General features: G+C 52.2%; 1 protein-coding gene across 1 annotated transcript in view; it reads left to right on the forward strand.

The window, feature by feature from the left end:
• Gramd4 (GRAM domain containing 4) overlaps positions 1–21,226 on the forward strand; it is an 80,376-nt gene that overhangs the window by 30,398 nt on the left and 28,752 nt on the right. The window contains exons 2-3 of the mRNA XM_052748578.1: positions 4,338–4,548; positions 14,103–14,223. Coding sequence (XP_052604538.1) covers positions 4,338–4,548; positions 14,103–14,223 — 332 coding nt within the window. The remainder of the gene's footprint in view (positions 1–4,337; positions 4,549–14,102; positions 14,224–21,226) is intronic.

Raw genomic sequence — 21,226 nt, forward strand, 5'->3', positions numbered from 1 at the left:
GCTCTAGGCCAGAGTCACTTTGTTCCATGGCCTAGGGGTGGTGGTCAGATGTACATGGGGAGGGCTGAGGGGCCTGTGGAGGGTGTGTGGCAGCTGAAATCAGGGCAGTAGGTGAGGCTTGAGCACCATGTTGGCTTGGGGGGCCATGCTTGTGCCTTTGACATCAACACCCAGCTTTGGAGGGTGGGCAGCCCCAGGCAGCCTTGATCCAGGCTTCCTCCTCTGTAAGTCAGGTGGTGTGTGGAGTCGAACAGTGTCCTCCAAGTTCATGTCTTTTTGCAGCTGTTGTCCAGGAGTCGTGGTCACTCTGGGGAGGTGTTCCAGCCAGCAGGGGATGCCAGTGTGGGCGTGGCAGATGTCCCTCGCTGGGTCATGTTTACTGACCCTCACAGGTCAGAAGGGAACCTGTGTCTGGTGGCTTGAGTTTTAGTCCTTTGCCACTGAAGCCTGAGGAGTTCATCTTTTTGAGGGACCTCAGGGGTACCAAAAGGAGAGCAGCGGGACCAGACAGAGGTCTTCTGGTTCCCCTTGCATGGGGAGAGTCTACACTTCCTGCTTCTCCCTTCAGTACCTGTGTGAACAGCTCAGTAGGACCCCGTGTGTGGAGCGGAGCAGGTGACTGGGAGCCCGGGCTCCCACGGGTAGCCAGCCTGCCGAGCCTTCCGTTCGGGTGGCGGGTGGCGGCAGGCTGGATTCGGGGTGGTTTTGTCCCCTCTCCTTATTTGCTTACTGCAGCTTAGTGGAGAACTTGGTCCTAGTTCCAAGGCACTCCAGAATCTCAGACAAGGGAACCCTCTCAAGGGAGTCCTCAGGGAGCCAGGAGTTCCACGTGAAAGCATGTTTCTTGCCTTCTTCAGCCTCTGGATAGGTTGTGCCCACCCAGGTGGGTGCCCTCCTGCATCCAGGTGCCCATGGCCTCAGCATCTTGGCAGTCCCCGCCCCCCATCCCCCTTCTCTGCAGCCTCCAGCAGCAGAAACGGGGCTGGGCCTTCCCAGAACAAAAGGAGGTCGGCGTCAGGTTGCCAACCTTCCTTCTACCTGCTTTGCTGCCCAGCTTCCTCTCTTCTCTTTCTTTTTGTGTGTGCACAACGCCTGCTTGTGTGTATACCCAGGCACGCGCAGAAGCCAGGGGAGGACGTCAGATGTCGTCCTCTGTCACACTCTACCTTATTTCCTTGAGACAAGGTTTGTCACTAAAACCAGAGCTGGACTGGCAGCCAGCAAGCCCCAGTGCACGTCCTGTCTCCAGCCCCCACAGCACCAGGGTTACAGGGGTGCATGTGGCTGAGCTCATCTTCTTCCATGGGTGCTAGGGATTGGAACTCGGGTCCTCGGGCTTGTTAGCAAGCCCACTTACACACCCTGGGTCCTCTCCCCAGCCCCCGATCTTAGTTTTCTCAATTAAAGCCATAGGCACCAAAGTCCCCGAAGTGGGATGGGGAGCTGGTGTTCACTGAGGGAAGGTGGTTGCAGTTTTACAAGACTAAGCATTCTAGGATGGATGAATATGTGAATATAGTTGACAGCACCGAATGCACCCTTAAAAGTACTTAGTACAGTCTGTGGTATGTGCTTCTTACCATAGTAAATACATTGCTGAAACAAAGCCATTGGAAAGCACTGCGGGCATTTGGAGAGACACTTGTTGAAGTCACTGTAAGCCAGCACCCTGGTGGAGTTATGTCTCTTCTCCTATCTGTTTGCACAGTGTGACCACAGGGCTATGGCGCTTTATAGCTGGTGTCCTGTGTGAGGCCACAATAGACAGGCCGTTGCCCCTGCCCTGTGCATGGCTGGTAGTGGCTGAGGGTGATACACAGTGAGGATTTCCACACACAAGGTGTGCTCTCTCCCTCTTGCATTTGATGGTGGGATCAGATCTCCCACAAGGTGGACCGTTGGCTTTGCAGACATCTGTGTTCTAGGATCCTGAAGCGCCTGCAGTATTAGTGTGCATTAGTTTCCTGTTCAGTTAACATGGCCAGTTTTTGTGTGAGCTAGGAAGTGGTCCCCCACCCCACCCCCGATTAGTCACACTGCCCTGGAAAATGTGAATCTCTCCTTCACATTGGCTACCCTCGTTCCCTACAGCATGTGTATGCTTTTACTTTTAAACAAATTAGAGCTTTTTTTGTTTTTAGATTTGTCTAGTAGTCTGTCTACTTTTTTACTTTGTGAATTTATTTTTCAGTCTCCTTTAAAAAAATTTTTTTTAGATTTATTTATTTCATATTATGTATATGAGTGTTTCGCCTGCTTGTATGTGTGTGCATCATGTGCATGCCTGGTGTCTTCAGAGGTCAGAAGAAGGTACCTGGTCCCCTGGAACTGGAGTTTCAGGTGGTTGTGAGCCATCTTGTGTGTGCAGGGAACTGGTCCCCTAGAAGAGCAGCCGGTGCTCTTAACGACGCCGCGCCATCTCTCCAGCCCCTGCTTTCTGTCTCTCAAAGTAGACCGTTATCTCTTCTCTGGTGATTGCTGTGTTGGTTTTTGAGTTTAACGCCCCTTTGATTCCCCCTGAAATTCCTAGTTCCTGTATGTCTATGTTCCCATGTGGCTGGCATGTGCTCCTTTCCTGAGTGACTGCTTGCCCCGCCCACTACACTGCCTACAGCTGGGTGTAAGGCTAGATCCCGTTGCCCTGGGGGTCTGCTTGCAGGCTGCACGTCTCCACTATTCTGCAGTCCAGAGCACAGCAAATTCTTTTTCTTCCCTTCCTCCTCCCTCCCCCACCCCCCACCCCTCTTCTTTTGATTGGTTTTCCTTTCTTTCCTGGCAGGATTTCTCATGTAGTCCAGGATGGCTTCGAACTTGCTATGTAGCAGAGGATAACTTTGAACTTCTGACCCTCCTGCCTCCATCTCCCGGATGCCAGGATGACAGGCGTGTATCACCGCTGTGCTAGGGACTGAACCCCAGGTTCCATCCGTGCTAGGCAAGCATTCTAACAACTGGGCGTTTTCTCCCTGACCTCCAGAACAATTTCTGACGCGCTCGGACAGAGGTCTTACGGGTTCCACCATTAGTGAGTCTTGACGTAGGCCTTCCTGGCAAGGAGAGCAGGAGCCTTGGGGGCAGGCAGGCTCGTCTGTTGCAAGGCTGTGTCCAGGCTGTGATTTATCTGTCCACTGAGGGCTTCCGTGCTGCTGCCCCAAACAGGAAGCTCTTCCCGCCTTGCTACGCAGAATCCACCCAGTTCACTCCCCCGGTTTTCCTTGCGTGAAAACAATCCTGTGGTTGACTGGGCCTAGGCCCAGGCCTGGGGTCAAGCCCTCAGCATGTGTCATCTTGAATTCCCAGAATACTTTGGCCTGGTCAGGATCGTTTCTGTTTCAGAGACAAAAGTCTCAGCTCAGAAAGGAGGTGAGCGGTGGTGGGGCAGGCTGGAGCCCAGGCATTTCATTGTTCTCCACCCTGGGGTCCCAGGGCTCTTGAAGATGTCAGAGCAGGGTCTATAGGAAGGGCAGCCTGTGGGCCCTGATCTGTAGCCCTAGACCTGGAGCTGTGTAGTTGACACTGGGGCCTTCCCTGCCTAGTCAGCCCTGCTAGGGGCCTGGGAATGAGGCCAGCTGGACACTGGGGAAAAGCAGCCCTTCCCCCTGCCTCCTGGGGATTTTGAGGGTTGCCATGGCTCTCCTGGTCCAGTTAGGATAGAGGGGTGGGGAGCGGGCCTCCAGCGGGTGTCCATCATTTGGTACACATTGTCTGTTAATTTACATCAGTTTTGTATGCAGCACACAGCGTGTAATGGGACATGGCATCAGGCCTTAGCCCAACTTCTGACTGAGTCTGTTTCTGGGAGGGCTTTGTTATGGAGCCGAGTCTCCAAGGCCAAACCAGTATTTGAGGGTGAGGGGGGAACATTGGGCAGGCAAAAGGATGGACGGAGTCCCTCCCTGTCCACTTTTCTGCAGGGTGTCTGCAGAGGCAGAGGTGACCCGCAGGCCCAGCCTTGGGACTGTCCCAGGAAATATGTAAACTAGTTTCCAGTTTCAACTCTTAGCATTTTGGAGAGTGGTCAACCTTTTCTTTCCCAGCTCTAATTGTCCCTCTACCCTTAAGTCTGTCACACTGCTGTGACCCAGACTGGACCATCTGTGTGGCCAGGAGGGCCCCCCTGAGAACCTGGACTTGCTTCTGCTCTGTTAGGACTTTGTACAGAAGGAACCTCAGCAGCTGGGCAGGTTGTCTGTGATTGCATGGTGGCTGGTCTGATGAGATCTGGTCATTCATGGTAGAGCTAGGTGCTTACCGTCAGCCTCAATCCAGAGCTGGGAGCCAATGTGGCAGGGGTAACAGGCAGCGGTCAGCCACTGATGTGCTCCGTTCTTTTGCAGGGAACCCTCCCGTCATGTCCAGGTGAGGCCGAGGAGTGCCGTGCTGAACATGCTCAGGAGACTGGATAGGATCAGGTTCAGAGGCCACAAGAGAGAGGACTTCCTTGACCTAGCCGAGTCCCCAAATGCCTCGGACACCGAGTGTGGAGACGAGATCCCTCTGAAGACACCACGGCCCTCACCCCGGGACAGTGAGGAGCTCAGGGACCCTGTGAGTATGTGCCAGTCCCTGAGTCTTATACATCCCTTGATGTGGACAGCAAGGATATCATGCCCAGTTCATCGGTGGCCAAGCTGAGTATGGACATGCAAAGATTCGTGCCTGACCAGGCAGTTTAGACATACGCAGAGGCCCAGCTCTCTGGCCCCTGTTGCCTGGGTACTGCAACCCAAGGAGCCCACTGGGACAGATCCTTGTCTGGGTGGGACTTCTAGACCAAGCTTTGTCTAGAGGCTGCATTGCTTTGTCTTATTTGTGGGTTTTTCTGGATGTTTGGGAAATGTCTCATATAAACTTTACAAGGTTGTAGCCTGGCCTGACCCCCCAGGAACATTGATGTGGGGGTGGGGCAGGGTGAGGCTGCTGGCACCCAGCTTGTCCATGATGTGTGTCACTGACCCAGCCACTGGCTGAGCCCACATCAGGCCACACAGTGGCCGGTGGCAAGGAGCTGTTTGTCCAGGCATCAGATATCAGTGGAGAACCTTAGCCAGGGCAGGGCTTTGATGTGAACAAACTGAGGGCCCCTGCCTTCCAGAGCTTGTATTTCATGGTTGTGTCGGGCAGGGGAGTATGGAGTCGAGCTGGGCAAGTGCGTGCCTTGCAGTCTTTCCTCAGGACAGGCCTCTTCAGCCTCAGGCCGTGGCGTGCGCATCTACTCAATCCCCTCCCTACCACCCCAGAGTCCTTGAGTGTACTTAATGGCCATTGGTTTTCCTCTCGGCCCCTGAGCCTGGTAATCTTTCCAGATGTGGCTGCGATCACTGGCCTTCCCCTGGCTCCTGTATTATTAATGCTTCATAATAGGACGGTGACTGTGTACCGCTCCTGGCAAGATGAATAATTTACTAGCACTGCCTGCTAAGAGCCTGGCTGTGTGCCCTGTGCTGCCTGGCCAGGGGGGTGGGGCCATTTGCCTTCCTAGCCAGCCTCCTGGTATATTGCACTGGTGCTGTTCCCAGAGTTCAAAGGCCGTGGCTAGTCCTTTAGTTTTTGGTCTATGGGTAGGCCATGCATCTAGCTTGGTGTGTCCCCTTTTGTAGGGGACATACAGAGCAATAGAGGACAGAGAAACTGTAGCTTGTCCAGGACTGGTGCATGCCACAATCTAGGTGAGATGAAAGTCTTTGTGCTGAGCATCTCAGAAATGCTCAAGAATTTCCCTGTATGAACACACACACACACACACACACACACACACACACACACACACACACACACAAACATATTCACATGCATGCATACATATATGTGTACACACATGCATACATATATGCACATATATACATACATGCATGTATACACATGCATGCACATCTATGTGCCTACGTGCTCATGCGTGTACACACACACACACACACTACAAGATTCATAGTTTAGTGTCAGAAGAAATCCATTCAGAGGCTGGTCTCCTGGCTGTCCCTCTGTCTGCCCATCTGTGTGTCTAGCCAGGATTGTGTAGTAGAGTTGAATTGGGCCTGGTCCCACCTACCTATGTGTGTGTGTGTGTGTGTGTGTGTGTGAAGAAACATGAGGTGGCGTGCAGAGAAGAGGGTGGTATATGGGTCTCCAGGGAGAGCCACCCCAAGTCACAGACTCACTTGGCCACTTACCAGCTACAGGGTCTAGCTAGAATGCAGTTGGAGTTTCCTGTTATGCAGACCGTAGGTGCTCTTACCCCACGTAGTCTACCACCCTGTGATGTCTGGCCAGTCCTGGACCTCCTGCTGGTGGCATGGCTAAGCGTGGGTCTGACAGAAGATTCTGAAGCTGTGGCAAGCTCATGGCCACATGCAGGGTTGGGGACCCTCATGGCAGACATGGCTTGGGTATTAGCTGATAGTAGTTAGGTAGGGAGTGGCACATTCTTCTAGGCCAGGATTTTGGGGCTACTTTGGGCAACATTTGTTTAGATTGGGACACCTGGTGAGTGGAGAAGGCAGGTAAGCATATCCTTCGTAGCTTGCTTGTCTTGACCTCACAAGGAGAAGGTCCCTGTGTGTGTTTTAACCCCCAGGGGTGCCATGGTGGGTGAGTTGACCTTAGGCAGAAGGGAGCTGGCTCAGAAGGTGTGGGTGCTGTGCTGACCAGAGAAATGGGAGAGGAGCTTGCAGGATATGGGAGTCTTAACCGGAGGCAGAGTATCTAGATTTAGGGGCTACTAGGAGCCCCTGCAAAAGAGGGACAGGCCAAAGCTAGTTGTTTTAGGGTGACTAGCTTAGAGGTATAGTTTGGAGAATGTGGGCTCCGGAGGGTGGCAGAAGAGCAAGAAGGGACATGCCTGGGCATGGTGCTAGTTGGATGGGCCGCCTCTGATGTGTGGGAAACTCCCTGTGAGGCGGGAAGGTCCCAGGAGAAGTATTGATTGGGGAGGTAGGCTTGGCATCCTGGGCTGCAGCTGAGAACAGCTACTGCAGAGGTCTCGACGAGGTCAGACCTGGGACCTAGGCTCTTGGGCCTTTTGGAATTAGGGAGCGCTGTATGCTAGGAATCATGGGAAATCCCTGCTATGGGTTCAGCCCTAGCTCAGGGCACTGTGCAGAGTGCCAGGTCACTGATGATAGAGGGACCAGGTGATGCTGTTTGCCCTTAACCTGCCCCTCAGTACCCGCAGTTTAAAAAGGGGACATGTTGGTGTTTGTTCTGGGCATGGGTTGAGGCTTTTTTTTTTTTTTAAACAGGGTTTCTCTGTGTAGCTTTGGAGCCTTTCCTGGAACTCACTCTGTAGCCCAGGCTGGCCTTGTTGGTTTGAGGTTTACGTGAGGTTGGTAACTAGTTGGCCCATTGTTACCATGCAGGTAGCTATTAGCACCCGTAAACTGGTGACTCAGAGGCTCCTCCCAGGCCAGGTCCTTTGCAGGGCCTTGGTCTTATAATAAGTCCTCCCCAGGGACTCCGGGTCAGGGTGCAGTGGTAAATATTCTCCCACGCCCTTGTTGCTCCTTTGGGGGTGACGGTCCTTTGCTTTGTGCAGCCTCCTGGAGAGATTGGGAGCCCAGGGACCAGCATGGAGGCCTCAGTGGTTGGTTGGCTTGATGCCGACCTCCTAGCCGCACCCTCGCGGTATCATGGGGGCCGTTGTGTGAGTCTGATTCAGAGGGCTCCAATGTACGCTTTATATTGTGCAGCCCAAGAGGGGCCGTGTGTGCTTTAATGGTCACTGGTAAACCCCCCAGCCTCAGCTCTGCCCACTGCTGGTCTGCTGCGTCTCTGTGGCTTTGCCTATTCTTAAAAAATTTTGGGGTTGGGGATTTAGCTCAGTGGTAGAGTGCTTGCCTAGCAAGCGCAAGGTTCTGGGTTCGGTCCTCAGCTCTTAAAAAAAATTTTTCCCCCCCAGGAAAGGTGGTATATGTCTGTCTGTTTGTTTTTTTTGTTTTTTTCGAGACAGGGTTTCTCTGTGTAGTTTTGGTGCCTGTCCTGGATCTTGCTCTGTAGCCCAGGCTGGTCTCGAAATCACAGAGATCCACCTGGCTCTGCCTCTTGAGTGCTGGGATTAAAGGCATGTGCTACCACCGCTGAGCGAAAGGTGGTATACGTCTTTAATCCCAGCACGTGGGAGGCAGAGGCAGACATTTCTGTGAGTTCAAGAACAGCCTATCTATCTATCTATCTATCTATCTATCTATCTATCTGTCTGTCTGTCTGTCTATCATCTGTCTATCTGTCAATCATCTATCATCTATGTGTGTGTGCTCTTGTGATTGTCGTGGCATGTGTATAGAGGTCAGAGTACAGTTTGTGGGAGTTGATTCTTTCCTTCTCCCATAGGATTCAAACTCAGGCTGTCACGCTTGCTGTGAGTGCCTTTTCCTGATGTACCATTTCACTGGCTGGGTATTGCCTGGTCTGTACATTTTCCTGTAAAAGGACCGGCACAGTGTATAGCCATTGGAATCTGTTCCCCCCCCCCTTTTTGTGACTGAATAATGTTCTGTGGTTTGGTCTGGGGGTATATATAGCTTAGCAATGGAGTGGTTGCCTAGCATGTGCAAGGCCCTGAATTCAATCCCAGGTGTATCCATATGCTTTTTTCTCTGAAGTGGTGGCATGTGTCTAATTCCAGCACTTGGGAGACTAAAGCAGGAAGATTACCCCAAGGCCAGCCTAGGTTATATGGCAGGTACTGGGCCAGCCAGTGCTACGTAACAAGACTCTCTCTCAAAAATGAAACAAAACAACGACAAACCCCTAAAATAAACAAAACAAGCTCCAGGGTTTGGATGGACCACATTTGTTTATCTATACATACGCTGGTAGACGTTAGGTTTGTTCCCGCTTTGGGACTCTGACAAACAACAGAACAGCTGGGAATATAGTTTCTCACAAACAGCTGTTTGCATCTGGAGTCCCTGGGCCTTGTGGAGGCTCTGTGCTTCTGATGATGTTTTTCCCAGGTGACGACGACGAGGAGGCCATTTTCCATTTCCAGGTGCGGGGTCTGTGGATTCTCTTGGTCGAGGTGGTACAGGCATCCCATTCACCAGTGCTCTGTGGAGCTCTCTGAGGGGTGTTGAGCTGCCTCACACCGCAGGCATTCAAGCTCCCACTGTGGAGTGTGTTTCTGCTTCTAGTGACCTCCCCGCTGAGGGACACTGGTGCCCTCCAGCTTGTAGTATTGCTTGGCCTGTGAGACACATGCCCGCATAGGCCACATCCCACTCCTATGAGAGAGTGATGGGGGGCCCTCCAATGGCTGCTGAGAGCTGCCCTCCTCCAAGCAATGCAATTCATCCCTGGGACTGGCCCAGAGGCTGATGCTCCCTCGCCCCCACCTTGGGTTCCCTTCAACTCCAGTGTCTGCTAATTCAGGCAAAAATGACACCCCAGCTTGCCTGGCTTTTACACTTGCTTTATTATACACATTTACAGTGGTTTTGTCCCAGCCTCAGTTCATGCCCAGGCCCCTGGCTTCCAGGTCACTCCTCCTGAGTCTGAGAAAGGCTAGCCAGGGAGCCATGAGGCCTACAGGATTCAGATCAGAACTTCAACACAGTACCCTGGGGCCTTGTCACCCCTGTTGGAGACCTTGGTCACTCGGCCAGGCCCCTTAGGCCTACCTTCACTGGGCTCAGGGGACTCCCCTGAGCTGTGGCTTCTTCTGCATTGAGGCCCCTAGAATTCACATGCCGAGTGGAAACCCTGAGGCCGGGTGTCAGGATACCCATTCAGGGATGTAAATGGGTGCACTCAAGTGTAGCTAGCCATCAAGAGATGAACTGGCTGCTTTTGGCAGGAGGTTGCTGAGCACATTAGGTTGACCAATCTGTCTCTGCCCCCTCTGCCCTTCCTGCCAGCCTCTGCACCTGCTGCCTGCCTGTTGTGTGGCTACCCCGCTCTCTTCCAGGAAGGTTGGCTTACAGGCTGGGAGGCACTGGTTGTTCTCCAAGCATCCTTCCTACTCTCTTCACTTGGGATTCACCCTTCCTAGCCTGACGTGCCGAGAACAGAGTGGCATCATCGAATCTGGCTTCCTGGGCTGCTTTGAAAACTGGTATTCCCTGTAGACGCCATAACAGTGACCACCGTCAGGGATCTGGAGTTGGCCTCGCTGCTAGAGGGTCAGCACATACACCCAGGGCATAAAGAGCTCTAGGATGTCCGTGCCGTGCCTGGCACAGCGAGGCTCCTTTCTAGGACCCTCATCTAGATAAGAAGACTGATACCCTCGGTGGGGATTACACCCAAGTCATGCTACAGGCCACCATGGAGGAGCATGCTGGGCTAGGCATGAGGTCCTAAAGCCCTACATAAGGCGCTGAGCACAGGGTCTGGAGGTTCTTGGATTCTTCTCTCCTTTCACATACTGACCCCTACCCCAGGGACCCCTCTCCTCTCCTCCATTCCAGCTCCTGTGTCACATCCCCTTCTATTCATAGGTGGGGATTCTTTTGATTTGGGGCCTTGGGCCATTACCCATGGGAACAGATTTGTCTAGAGCAGTTTGTCTTGGGACTGCACTCCAAGGCATCCCCCAATGGTCAAAGCAGGGGTTTAGGATGAGGGGACATAGGTACGCATTCTAGCTTCATTCCCACTAGCAACTGAGGGTCCCTCACTTTCTTCTACCCCCATGGACATGGCTATGTGAGGGCTACTTGGAGCCAAGTGACAGCTCCATCAGAGGAAGGTCACACTCACTCCAGAACCTGGCTGGTTGGGGCTTACAGCCTTCCATTGACTTTCCTTAGGGTTAGTGTCCTTGCTCCGGACCAGATCCCTCAGGTGACAGAGGCCAAGCCCACTGGCTTCTTAGGACTCCCAGGGCCCCTCTTCCCTCCATCATCCCTCGAGGGAATCCTGGGAGGAATCAGTTGTAGGGAGGGCAAAGCTTGAGTGGAGCAGCGTAGGTGGGCTGGCAGTACTGACTGCCCTTAGCATGGTCTGTGCTGGGTAGTGCTTTTCTTGTTCATGAGGTCTCTGCTGTATAACTCGTAACAGTTACCCGGCAGCTGGGTATCTCCTGGTCAGGGCCTCGCTTATCCTGCGTGGGCTGTGCCCACTCCTGTGGCCTGGCTCCCCGAAGACCCCTGCCGTAGGGTCGCTTGACAAATGGGGCAGCCGACGGGCCTGCTAAGCCCAGCACAGTACTTCTGCGGTAAGCCTGCCGGGGCCTTGTGAGCAGAGCTAGTGAAATATTGAACGATTTCCTTGGAGGCTAGATCAGACTGCAGTCGGCGTGTGGGGCATTTCTTAGCAACGAGATGGGGACAAGGCTGCAGAGCTCCTGGGCTGCTGGATCCCGTTTCAGTTCAGCATCGATGATGACCTCCTTCCTAAGATAGGGCTTTTCTTGACACGCTGGGGGCGGGGAGGCTAGGTGTGACTCAAGCACACAGAGAATGAGGAGAACTTATAGAAGGTGCATAGGCAAGAGGGCCAGAGAAGAAGTCAGGGTGCACGTGTTAGAACCAGCCCGAGTAGAAACTCCGAGAGAACGTGTGGTTGTTTCCCCGTCCCGGAGGTGGTGAAGCAATGGGAGGTCAAGAGGAGCGGGGAGAGTTAGGAATTAGGTGCCGGCCAGGACCATGGGTCATGTGGCCCAGAGCTGGGTTAAAGATGAGCACGTCACATGCGGGGCGGTGGTGGTGCATGCCTTTAATCCCAGTACTCGGGAGGCAGAGCCAGGTGGATCTCTGTGAGTTCCAGACCAGCCTGGTCTACAGAGTGAGATCCAGGACAGGCACCAAAGCTACTCAGAGAAACCCTGTCTCCAAAAAAAAAAAAAAAAAGTCGCATGTGTCCTGAAGTTTGCATTTGAGATTGTGTGATTTCCAGAGTCCCTTCACGGACAACCACTTCAGGCATCTGATTACCCATCTGCCTTTGATGTGTCTGGGGCTAGTGGAGCAGATAAGGGCTGGAGACAGGTAGCCATGTTGGGGTTTGGCCATAGGTTTGATACCTTGTGTATATGGAGTCCTGCACACAGGCCCCTGCAAAGTGAGTCTCAGTGGATTCTCTCCTGGCTCAGTATGTTTCATTTGGGGTTGACTGGGTCTCAACCACCACTGGACAGATGTCTGCCTGGTGTTTCCAGGCTGGGCATCATCTGTCCATGTGACTTGGAAGACAGATGATGCATGTCTTCTTTGGGAATTTTCTGGTCCTGGACAGGGGTGTTGAAGTGCTGGGGTACTTATGAGCTCCTAGCTTTTCTAGAAAAGGTGCTATTTAGCTGGATTTCATCTTTCAGCATTGATGTGGGGAGTGATACCCATAGGGCCTCTTGGGTAGATCATACCGCAGAAGTTACTGTGCCTTCAGCCACCCCAAACTTTCACATGCCACTGTACCAAGGTCCATATCCCCATAAACTTGTGTCCTGGTAAACAGACAGCTAGAAATGCAGGCCAAGTGCCCAGGCAGGGTATCCATGGACTGGAGGGCTTTGTGCAGAGCCCCTGGTCTCTGTCCGCCCCTTCATCCCAGGCTATGGCCCTGAAGGGTACACATATCCACAGTGCTACCCCAGCTGGTCTGTCTGTACATACGCCCTGTTGCCTAGGAGAAGTTTGGGGGGCCCAGGCAAGGTGGTCAGTTCCGCTCTGTGGCTTACAGGGCTCTTGGGCACCATTTTTGTCATGTCAATAGCAGGGTGCAGCTGTGGAGATGACCACGTGAGTTCCCGCTGTGGCCTGGGAGGCTGTGCAGTGCTGGGTGGGGCTGCTTTCTTTCCCCTGTGGTCAGCAGGATGCAGAGCTGTGTCCAGCGTCTGTGGCGTTGGCAGTGGGGGCTGTGACTAGAGCCAGTCCTTAGCCACTGTGACAGGACAGTGTCTGGGGAGCCAACTGGAGGGACCTGGTGTGGAGTGTGTTCACCTTGGATCCTCATAGGCCTTGCTTAGAAACTGTTTTCCCCTCTGATCTACTCAGTTGTGGGACAGACACCCTTGGGCTTCCATTAGGAGGGTAACTGCTCTGGTTGGGTCATAGTGTACCCCAGGCATCCCAACCAGGATGGTGTCATGTTTTTTTTCCCTCTGTAGTACCACAGTCAGTATTGCTATCACCAAGAGGCTTAGTGCCAGCTGGGCATGATGATACACACGCAGGCAGTTGAGGCAGGAGGATCATGAATTTGAGGCTAGTCTGGACTGTATTCTGAGACCATCTCAGAACCAAAACAACAGAAATGAAGTTTAACGCTTTGTTTAGTGTTTTAAACCCCCTTTCCATTTTTAAGTGGTTATGTGTGGTGTGCGTGTGCATGTTTGCATGTGTTGATGTATGTGTGTGAGTGCGTGTACCCATGTGTGCATGTGGAGGCCCCAGGTTGATCTCGGGAATCGTCCTCCATTGCTCTTCTGCTTTATTTACTGAGGCAGGATCTTTTAATCAAACCCAGAGCTCAATGATAGTGAATCTGCCCCAGAGATTCCCTGTCTCTGCCTTCTGAGGCTGGAATTACAAGTAGGCTACCATGCCCACCTGGCATTTCTATAGCCTCGGAGGATCTGAACACTGTCTTCATACTTGTGTGGCGAGCATCTTAACCACTGAGCAATGTCCCCAGCCCTCACGTAGGGTTTTGATTTTTGTGTTATTTCTTAAGACCTTGTGTCAGGGGGCTGGAGAAATGACTCAGGTGTTAAGAGCACTGGCTGCTCTTCCAGAGGTTCTGAGTTCCAATTCCCAGCAACCACATGGTGGCTCACAACCATCTATAATGAGATCTGGTGTCCTCTCCTGGCATGCAGGGATACCTGCATGCAGAACACTGTATATGTGATAAATAAATCTTTAAAAAAAAAAGACCTTGTGTCAGGGCTGAGAAGATCCACACTGTCTGAGATCCTGAGGTAAGTGGGTGTGCTGGTACACAGTTGTTGAGCCCTTGTTTCCTTATCCCATATGTTCAGGAAGATGCTCTTGGGGGCCCTAGGGCCATTGTATTGGCCGTAATATACTTTTCCTTGTGAGCCATCTGCAGTAAAACACCAGAGGTGGCGGCTGCCATCGCAAGGCTCTGGGGCCCCCTTAAACCAACTGCGATCAGGTAAGGCTGCTTTAGCATGGCCCTCTGAACGCTTGGTGTTTTCCTTCCAGGCTGGTCCAGGGACCCTCATCATGGCAGCAGGCGTCCAGGACTTTAGCAGGACAGAGTTCGATCGGCTGAATGAGATCAAGGGTCATCTGGAAATCGCCTTACTGGAAAAGCACTTTCTTCGTGAGTACAAGAAAGTACTTATGAGGGGCGGGGGATGGGCCACTGCTGAGTGAGGGCCGATCCAGGGGCGGGGTGGGGGTGGGGAGGTGGGGGCGTGCTACAGTATGGACGTGGGACAGGTGTGTATGAGCAAAGGCGTGGGCGGGGGCAGGCATGCGAACATAGATGTGTGCAGGGGATAGGCTTGGACCAAGAGAGACGGGGACTTGGTTGTCCTCACATGACGTTTTCCTTCTGAATATGCGTCTGTTGCCTGTTGCCTCACAGAAGTCAGCCCTGGCCTGTGCTTTGCAGGTAGGATGAGGGAGCAGCTGGAGTCTGGGAAAGGAGTGACATAGTCTGTGAAAACTGGGTTGATTTTAGTGACTCAATACAGTTAACTCAGACTTTTCAGAGCTTCTTGGAGGAAACGGAAGCAATTTGTTCTGTTACGTACCGGGACTACGGGAGCACCTTGGGGTGGGAGCCAGTTGTCTGCCGGCCTTCTCCTCATGGCTCCTGCTGGCCAGATTTTGACCTTTGGAGTAAGGAGGAGGTGGTTTTGGCAGAACAGGAGCTTTTGGAGTCACAACCCAATAGCGTCTCATGTTTGGTCTTTCTCTTAGCTTCCATGTCCTCCTAGTCTTACGGGCGTGTAAACTGAGGCACAGATGACTGAGTCAGCCTACCATGTGGTGAGAGTAGTGAGGACTTAACCCAGCCTGGCTAGCTCCAAAGCTCATGCTCGTGGCCCCGATGTGTGACAGGGTTATCACAGCTGATGCCCTGCAGGAACTGAGGCTATTTTGGGGAAGCAAGTCCAGGGAGAGAGCATCATTCCTGCTGGCCCAGAGCTGGTCACTGTGAATCTGTGAACCGAGTCCAGGCCAATGGCAGGAAAGTGTAAGGCTGCCTGAGCACTCACGCTGCTGTGGAACAGTTTGAAGGTGCAGTGTGGAACCAGCCAGAGTCCATGGGGATGAGGTGCTGGGGGACTCTAAGGGTGATGGATCATGAGGAAAAATGTCTGACGTGCATGATCGGCCATTCCTCGGTAGGACAGCATCGTTGGCATCCTAGGATCGTTCCCACAATTCTTTTCTCAGTGTTGCCCAAGGAGCTGTCTCATCCTGTTCCTTGGTAACTCTTAAGGTGTGGTGTGGCATTTACCCTGACAGTGTGGGTGTGCAGCTCTGGGCAGTTTTTTTTTTTTTATGAAAGATTTTGAACATGCACAGAAACAGAGCAGAGGGTGTGGGAGGCGCCGGTTGACTCTCACACCTGCTTCTGTCGGAGCAGATTCTAAGCCAGGCTGCCTCTCTCCCCTCCCTCCCTGGGTGTGTTGGGCGATGCCCAAGCAGCGCTCTATCGCATCATCTGTAAATATTTTAGTAGATAGCTCAATATGTTTTAATGACAAAAGCTGAGAGACCAAGATGGCAAGTAGAACAACAGACAGCTTTTCTTTGATTGCACCAGAGACCGACTGGAGCTCGGATTTCCCCGATAGGCTCCTGGCTTTCGACAACTCTGAATTGATACTCATCAGGGTCCGTGGGTGGGAACGGCTGGTGTATCTCCTCAGTCTTATGGTGCCTTCGCTCTCTATTAATGCCTTCACCCTGGGTGGCTAGCTCACCAAGGCTGGAGCTCCCCCCTTGACTCTGTGGACAGTGTCCTGTGGACTCCCCATGTCTACCGCCCCTCCTCCATAATGGTGGCTGTGGTTGGTCTTCGGGGCAGACCTTTGATGGTCTTGCTGTCTGTTGCCCCGAGACATGCTGTCCCTGATGCCACGGGAGTTGCGAAGTGCAGTCATTGAAGGGACTCTTGCCAGCCAGAGCGTGGCAGACATGGCTCTTGCAGGCCTTGCCCTTCTCCCCCATTCCCTCTGCCTTGCTAAAAACCATTAGATGACATTCCTAAAGCTAGCTACCCAGATCTGTTCCCTAAGGTCCAGCTATCGAAGTATTGAAGTCCAGCAATCAAAAACCCATTTTGGCTCACCTAATTAATATGCTGAATTAAAATGAAGCACCTCATCCTAACACAGGGTTTCCTCCTTTACCTGTATAAGCCACCATTTGCCTATGAGCTGCATATCTCCTCTCTGTCCAGAGGCAGTCCTTTGTCACCGCCCCCCCCCCCAGTACACATACCCCTGGCCCCCCTCCCTTGTACCCTTCCCCTTCTCGCTCATCCTCTGTCTCTTGTCTCTGTCTCTTACTCCGTGCCCTCTGTCTCTCTGGGGCAAATAAACCCCTTTTGTGCTGAGAACTTGGTCTTGGGGTGTCCTGAGACGATGCTGATCCTTTCTGTCGTTTCATTGGAGTTTTCAGACTGGTCATCTTGGTACGTCTGTAGTTCTTGCTCCGTTGACCAACCAACGCATTTCTGAAAACACATTTCTCTCTGCTCTCTGGTTGTCTTGAGGTGGGATTCGCGCGGGAAAGGCAGGATACATGGGTTTCCTCCCTTTGTGTCACCGTTTTAAATATGCATAGAATATTTCACCTGAGACCAGAGAGGGTGCCTGCTCCCTCCGCTGTGTGTTTTAGAACCGTGTCATCAGGAGCTCCAGTAACAAAGCATGGTCACGGGGCTGTGACCTGTGTGTGCGCTCATAGTCCGGCTTCTGGGCCGTAGATGCCCTCAGCCCTTGGCTTCTTAGCCTGCCAGCAGTGGGATAAGATGTTTGAGTCCCTTCACAAACACTTCCTGTCCCAGTGCTGGATAACCGTTGTTCAAGGCGGCCCTGGTTCTTTTCAGTGGAAGTAAGTTTTAGAGGACATGTGAGGATTACAGGGCGGTCCTATAGCTGTGAGTCCCCATGCCTTGACCATGACAGTGACCAAGGCTTGGACAATATGAGTTCAGATAGGTAACTCTGTAGGAGCAGACCTCCAGGACTCCTGGGTGTCTCTTGGACCTCAGTGGGTCTTTACGGTGTCTTCAACACGTAATGACAGTCTACTTCTCAGAGGCAGCACCAGCCTTACTCCGTTGTTTTACCTTACAACAATAGATGCAGGTCTCAGGACTAGCTGGGCATGGTGGTACACACACACCCTAGGAGCACTCAGGAGGCAGAGGCAGGAGGACTGTAGAATTGGAAGCCATCCTGAGATACAGAGCTAGACCCTGTCAAAACAAACACCAACATCTACAAACACCCCAGTGTGGCGGCACACACCCTTAATACCAGCGCTTAGGAAGCAGAGGCAGACAGCTGTGAGTTCGAGGCCAGCCATAGCTACACGGTGAGACCCTGTCTGAAAAATAAAACAAAATGCCAGGGCCGCCACCAACCTTGGGACCACTGAGCCCAGCCTCTGTCGGGTAATGCTGTTTTTGTCCCCAAGAGGATATCTCACTACAGAAGTATCAGTTCCTTCACGGGAATGCTGTTTGCAAGGCTCCTCCCCCTTCATGGTCCTGCCGTCAAGGAGAGCAGGGGCCAGCTTTGTTTGTTCCTCCCACTCCTGGTGTTTATGGAGATTGCCTTTGTTTTGCTTGAAATTATTTTGACTTTATTTCAGACTTAGTTACAAAAATAGCACAAAGAATTTCCGCGGACTTTTCACACGGTTATTCCTCAAAGGGTAACATTTTGCCGCATTTATTTGTCAGTGATTCTTATCCGTCAAGCCTCCCTTCCCACCATCTAACTCTCCATACGTTTATATATATGAGCGCGCATCAACCCATTGATTTATCTCCCACCCACGTGTCCATCCACCTCTCCTCTGTCTGTCCATCCACCCACATGTCCATCCATATCCCACCCACAAATCCATCTATCTTTCATCTGTCTACCCATCTATCCACCCACACATCCATCCGTCCCTCTCCACCTTTCCATCCATTTATCTACACATCTGTCCGTCTCCTACTTACCCATTAATCCTCCCACCCACACACCTATCCATCTCTCACCCAGTCACACATCTATCCACCCACATCCATCTCTTGCCCATCCACCCACTCATCCATCTCTCATCCACCTACTTATCCATCCATTCATCCATCTGTCTGTCTATTTATATGTTTTTTTTTTTTTTTTTTTCTGAGCTGCCTGATGGTCTGTTTCAAACACAGTGCTCCTGAGTTCCGAATCCTCTGTGGTGTTTCCTCAGAGCGAGGCTAGTCTCTTATCTAGCCACAGTGTGCAGCGATCAAAGCCAGGAAATAATGTTGCTATGCCATTATCTGGTAGGAGACCTTATCACAGCCTCACTATTGTCTTATTAATGTTCTTTATAGCACAAGAAAGTTCAGGTCACGAGTAGCCTCTTGAGGCTCCTTTTCTCAGCCTTTGTTTCCTGAACCAGGTGTTTTTTGAGGCGTACGGGTTGGTTGCCCATAGAATGGGCTTGGGTTTAGATGCCCTCTGTTGCTTAATAGAGACTCGGATCATGTGGGTTTTGCCCTGAGTGTCGCAGACATGATGGTGCATCCCCAGTGCCGGTCAGGAGGTACAAGATATTGTCTCATCTCATTCTGCAATGCAAAGAGTTTCTTGTCAGATTAAATTCTTGTAGCTATCTAAAATTATTATGCTGGGGGTGTAGCTCAGGGGCAGAAGGCTTGCCAGGCATGCTCGAGGGAGGCCCTGGGTGCCTTCCTCAGAACTGGGAGAGGGGGTAAACACCCAGTCAAAACAACAACAACAACAACAACAACAACAAAAACTATTTACAGTAGCATAAGCCTGTGGTCCTAGCACTAGTGAGGCAGAGCCAGGAGGTCACCTAAGCCCTGGAATTCAACACCAGCCCCGGTGACACAGTGAGACCCCCATCTCAGAAGCAGGCGATACAGCATGCTTTATCGGGCTGCACTATCAAGTTATATTTAGAGAACTTGGGTCCCCCTCCCATCCTCTCTGGAGTCCCAATTTTCCTCTAATTTACTAATTCCTTCTGCTGATTTTTCTGTCATACCTCCCCCCCCCATAGATAAATGTTAGCACACTCACACTTTGCACACACTTGTGTTCTGTTCTGGCAGTCAGTCTAGGTTGGTACCAGAGATAGTCCCTGATCTGTTTTCTGTCTGTCTCCCGAGTGTGGGTGTGGCCAATCTAGTTGCCTGTTGGTGACTGATTGCACCATCCCCAGCCTTCTGCACGGGGTGTTAGTAAGAGGAAGCTCTTCCCAGGCCATCTGCACCTTGTGGATAGGGTGGGACCTATTTTTATACCCCAGGCTTGATGTCTTGGGTGTCGTGGGTGCTGAGTGACTGAAGAGATGGCAGAAAAGCCTGGCAGAGGTGGAGTTTGCACAGAGGAGCCTGTGCCTCCTCCCAACATGGCATCCGTCACAGTTCCCAGGGTAACACAGTGCTGTAGAGTCTTGAGACACACAAATGTGTTTTGGCTGTCACTCAGCCGATACAACGTGTGCTGGCCTGGTCGTTCCTGTTCCTCTTGGCCTGTAGGGGAAACACTGTGTGTAGGGTGGAGAGAGCTGCAGCCTGGCCTTGAGACCCAAGCTCTTATTTCCTCCTTTCCCTAACAGCTCTGCACGAGCTGCTGAGGGCCTTGGCTCCATCCCTAAGTGCCTAAGTGATTAGTGTTCAAGTTCTCTTCGACTCTTGGCTGTCCTTTCTCCCTGACAACAGACTGTCTTTCTCCATCAAGGAGAGAAATAGCCCGAGTGCACAACAGGTTTCTTAGGTGATTAAATATTGAAGGGTACAGATGTTCTTGGGAGAAAATGACATGGGCTGAAGAAGGTACAGCTGAAATGTGCTTTAGCTACGGCCACAGGCAGGGTCCTAAGCTTGTTAGAGACCGTAAGTGACTGAACGGGATCCATTTCCCTGGATTATCACTTGTTGGACACCAGCGCATTTCCTTCCAAGGCATTTATCACCGAGTGTTGATTGTGTGCCGATCACTTGCCTCATGCAGGCTCTGAGAAGTGAGATTCGCTTGTGTTGTAAAGCATGCACGCAGCCTCTACCCCAAAGCAACTTGGCATGGGGTTGGATTTTGGAGGGGAAAGTGCTTCAGGCCTTTCAGGGGCCTCCTGGTTATTGGGCTGGGCTGCAGAGCTTCTTGTGGATTGAGGTCCCTTCTTCTGAGTTGACACTTCCCTGGGGTCACTAATGCTGACACCTCCCTGATCAAGCTAGAGGGGACTCCTCTAGGGGCTGTGCCTTGTCTCCAGCCACCGCCACCTATACAGTGGTGTAAGTGGATTCCCAGTGGAGGCAGCCAGTGGATAGCAGTGATTCCTGAAGCATGTGACTCAGAGGGAGAAGGCTTTTGCGCCACAGCTGTCGATATACTCCTCCTAGTAGCCTCCTTCATGCTCAACACATGAGGGGCTAGAGTGGCTGATTCTTGCCCTGTGGGAAGACTTCTAGAAGAAGCTCTTTGGGAGGCAGGTGGTGGCCGCTTGCCTTTCAGGGCATGAAGTACAAGGAAGCCTGGGGTGGCTGATCCAGGTGATTAGAGACCAGCAGGACTGTCTCACTGTCAGTTTTTGGAAATCAGGAGGCTCTCGAGCTCCCAGAGTGCCGCCAGTGTTCTAAAGAATTGAGGCAGAGCCGGGCGGTGGTGGCGCACGCCTTTAATCCCAGCACTCGGGAGGCAGAGCCAGGCGGATCTCTGTGAGTTCGAGGCCAGCCTGGGCTACCAAGTGAGTTCCAGGAAAGGCGCAAAGCTACACAGAGAAACCCTGTCTCGAAAAACCAAAAAAAAAAAAAAAAAAAAAAAAATTGAGGCAGTCCCGAGGCCAGCTAGAGACAGAGCGAGGTGTATCATTGACAAATGTGCCTGGGCCCACTCCTCCAGACCTGGGCCTGCAGGTGTCTTGCTGGGGGAGGAGGGCTGTCCTCCTGTCCTCCTACCTCTGCCTCTTCCTACAAGTTAAGTGCTGTGGAGCTCAAAGATAAGGCCCAGGGACAGAGCCTGGGTGAGTCTGCTTCTGTCCCTAGGGAGTGTAGCCAGTGGCAAGAAGAGGTCATGAAATGGGACAGAAGACCAAGATGAGCTAGACACCGGTCCTGTAGACAT

This window comes from Peromyscus californicus, unplaced genomic scaffold (genome assembly GCF_007827085.1).
Source record: "Peromyscus californicus insignis strain IS unplaced genomic scaffold, ASM782708v3 Scaffold_20__1_contigs__length_68692818, whole genome shotgun sequence".
Lineage (NCBI taxonomy): Eukaryota > Metazoa > Chordata > Mammalia > Rodentia > Cricetidae > Peromyscus > Peromyscus californicus.